General features: G+C 37.6%; 1 protein-coding gene across 1 annotated transcript in view; it reads left to right on the plus strand.

Moving 5' to 3' along the window:
* The first annotated feature begins 608 nt into the window (after window positions 1-608).
* LOC107581681 (activating signal cointegrator 1 complex subunit 3-like) overlaps window positions 609-3308 on the plus strand; it is a 29173-nt gene continuing 26473 nt past the window's right edge. The window contains exons 1-2 of the mRNA XM_016267300.1: window positions 609-717; window positions 1526-1633. Coding sequence (XP_016122786.1) covers window positions 1544-1633 — 90 coding nt within the window. The 5' untranslated portion in view covers window positions 609-717; window positions 1526-1543. The remainder of the gene's footprint in view (window positions 718-1525; window positions 1634-3308) is intronic.

Genomic DNA, 3308 nt, shown 5'->3' on the forward strand with positions numbered 1-3308 from the left:
ACTGTGCAGGTTTATTCATTTGATCTACCTAGATTAGTGGTCTTGAATGGTTAGATTTGTGACATCAAGTGAGCACAATACCACTGTTATGCATTGACATTATTTCTAAATAATAATTTAAAATTTGGTAAGCCGGTTTATTTTGCCTGTTTATAATCCTGATTAATATATGATTAGTTAAGTTTTATGTATGTATGTATGTATGTATGCATGTATGGACAGTGTGTATGTATTGATTGATTTATTTTGGTCAACAAAAATCATACAGGCTACTAATAGTCCATTGAAGAGTATACGTTTTTTTATAAATATAAATTAAAAAACAAAACAACAAAACAAACAAAATAATATTAATCAAAAATACAGATCCTGATTATTAATTACAATCAGGCGTTTAAATTATATATGTACATTACTGTAACTTTATTTTGAGTCAGGCAGAACTTTATCGTAATAAGCATCAGTTTATCAAGGATTGATTACTGCTGCCTTGCTGTTTCCGCATTTGACGGAATATTGGATATCGTAGTCCACTAACTACATCTGAACCGTTGAAAAGGGGCGTGTGTTAACCTTACAAAACTACAATACCCATAATGCATCGCACCACAAGCTTGCCGAATGTACGCCGGCTGACGACGGGGTTCTGACGGGTCCAGCTAAGAGAGTCCACTTTACCTCAAACTCTTCACCGCTATCAACTTTAATTTATCAGTGGTCAGTCACCATTCATATCTGTAGAACTCAACAATGTGTTTGTGTGCCGAGGCTTTTCAATACACTGATGTGAACATGCATAACAGACGTTAGCTCTGTTGTCATGTGCTGCTTATCTCTGTTTTTGTCATGTTTGGCCAAACTGACACTTTATATCGTTTAGTTTATAGACCCTGAAACGTGTGTGTGTGTGTGTGTGTGTGTGTGAGTGTGTGAGTGTGTGAGTGTGTGAGGGTGTGTGTGAGTGTGAGTGTGTGTGAGGGTGGGTGTGTGTGAGGGTGAGTGTGAGTGTGTGGGTGAGGGTGAGTGTGAGTGTGAGTGTGTGTGTGTGTGTGTGTGTGTGGTTTCGTGAAGTAGTTAAAGAAACACGTACTGAGACATCTTATAAGGATGTAGTTATTAAAATATCAGGTATTTATCAGTATCATAACACGTTAGATCAGTATTAAGCAGTTTGTAGTGTCTGACAGTCTTATGTATACTTGCACAGGCTGAAAGGGTTCGATAAAGTGCCATTTATTGTAATAGCACAAGCAGACTTTTGAAGCAGGGTATTTCACGAATAAGGTTGGTTAAGTTTCAAATGATAAAACGGTATATACATATTGTATATATACAACATACACTTTGCAACATATTGTGACAGAGCAATTTTTGATAAAATTTTCTCGGCCATCTTTTGTGATTTTGTGTCAGGTGTTATGCACCCTAAATAAAATGAATGGATATGATCTATACTGTCTGCTCCATTAAAGACACATAAAGGAACTGTCTATATTGACATTTGTCATCGTTCTCACATGAACAGGGCTGTCCACAGACGACCATGTCTCCTCCTCGGCTCACTGGAGCCTTGCGCTCCTTTTCTACTGTCAGCAAACAGGAGGATTTAACGCAAGACATTTATGATCTAAAGGTAAGACAGCACGAATTCATCTGGAGCTTTGTTAAATGATTTGTTTAATATTTTGTCATATTTTAGTTTTGAAATCACTTTATTTGGCCTTCCGGAAGTAGATGCAATTGGGAATCATTGGTTAAGATTTATTTACAACAGAACAGAACAACCCAGATGTTCGAATTTGTGCAACGTATTTTATGGACGACCTAGAAGAGTACAAGTCTATTTCAAAAAAAAAAAAAAAAAAAGGGTAAATTCCGACTTTGCTATAACAATCTAGCGCTTCTGAATCAGCGACTGTAAGTATGTTTTGTTATTAGTTTAAGTATTTGCTATTGACTGTTCAAGTGCGGAGTTTTGCGCAGCGCAGAGTAACGCGTCGTGTGTGTGTGTGTGTGTGTGTGAGAGGGGAACAGGGTCACATCACAGGAGAGTGAACTGCCTGTCAGAAATCATAGCACGTCAGCTGTCTTAACCGCGGCTTGTGTACTGCATCACCACTGTGTCTATCACACGACTCTGTTGCACTTTCGGGCTTGAACTGATGGTGAAACTAACGACATTATTAACTGTCTTGATATTTACTTTGAAAGCTGAAGCTCGCGATTATGGTAAGGGGCGTTACATTTCCGACGAGTGCTTGCGGTGTTCGGCCAATCACAATGCACTGGGTCAGCTGGCCAATCAGAGCAGACTGCGCTTGTCGGAAGGAGGGTCTTTGTAGAAAACGAAGCGTTTGAGAGAGGCGGGGCATAGAGGACCTACAATAATGTACAGTATTTGAAAAATAATGTGTTTTTTGAACATTAAAGCATGTCAACATGTTCTGTTACACCAAATACACCAAATAATGATCTTTAAAATATCACCATATGACCCCTTTAACTTATTTTAGCATTTTAGTTTTAATGGTTTGTTGGAATTTGGTGCATGTGTTAATATAGAAGTCAACTGATGTCATCACATGCTTGTGTAATTGACTGTTTTTATAAAAGATAGTTCACCCAAAAAATTTAAGTTCGGTCATCATTTACTCACCCCAAGTTGTTCCAAACCTGTATCACAAAACAAGATATATTGAAGAATTTGTGTAACCAAACAGTTGTACTGTGGAAGTCAGTAGGGTTCATCTGCTGTTTGGTTATCTTCTTTTATATTCTTGAGGGTGAGTAAATGCTTTTTCATTCCTTTAATGGCTTACATAATGCGTGCGTATGCATGCACACTAGTGCTGGGCAGTATGACCAAACATTTATATCACAGTATTTTTCAAAATTATACCGGTTTCACGGTACATGACGGTATTTTTTTTCCATGCATGACCGGGTGTTAACCATATTTTCTACTGATTGAGAGGAAATACTGCAGTATATTGACTTACAATGCCCTATTTTACTGTCATGATGAGTGAATATTGTCAAAAAATACCACACTAAATAGTGACTAAACACGACCCCTTTTAACACATGTTAACCAGGAGTCACTCTTATTTATAATCGCAGCATCGTCTGATAAAATCAACATGCATCTACACTAAAGAGCGGCTATGCGGTTGTTTTGGCTATATTACTTTTTTGTCTCATGCAGCGCACTGCCTCGATTGAGTAACAAACAAAAAAGTGCATGTGATATTAACTGACAAACAACGCTCATATTTATAATTCCAAACAATCAGTAAGTGACAGGTGCT

The sequence above is a fragment of the Sinocyclocheilus grahami genome, unplaced genomic scaffold (assembly GCF_001515645.1).
Source record: "Sinocyclocheilus grahami isolate Dianchi unplaced genomic scaffold, SAMN03320097.WGS_v1.1 scaffold37.1, whole genome shotgun sequence".
Taxonomy (NCBI): Eukaryota; Metazoa; Chordata; class Actinopteri; order Cypriniformes; family Cyprinidae; genus Sinocyclocheilus; species Sinocyclocheilus grahami.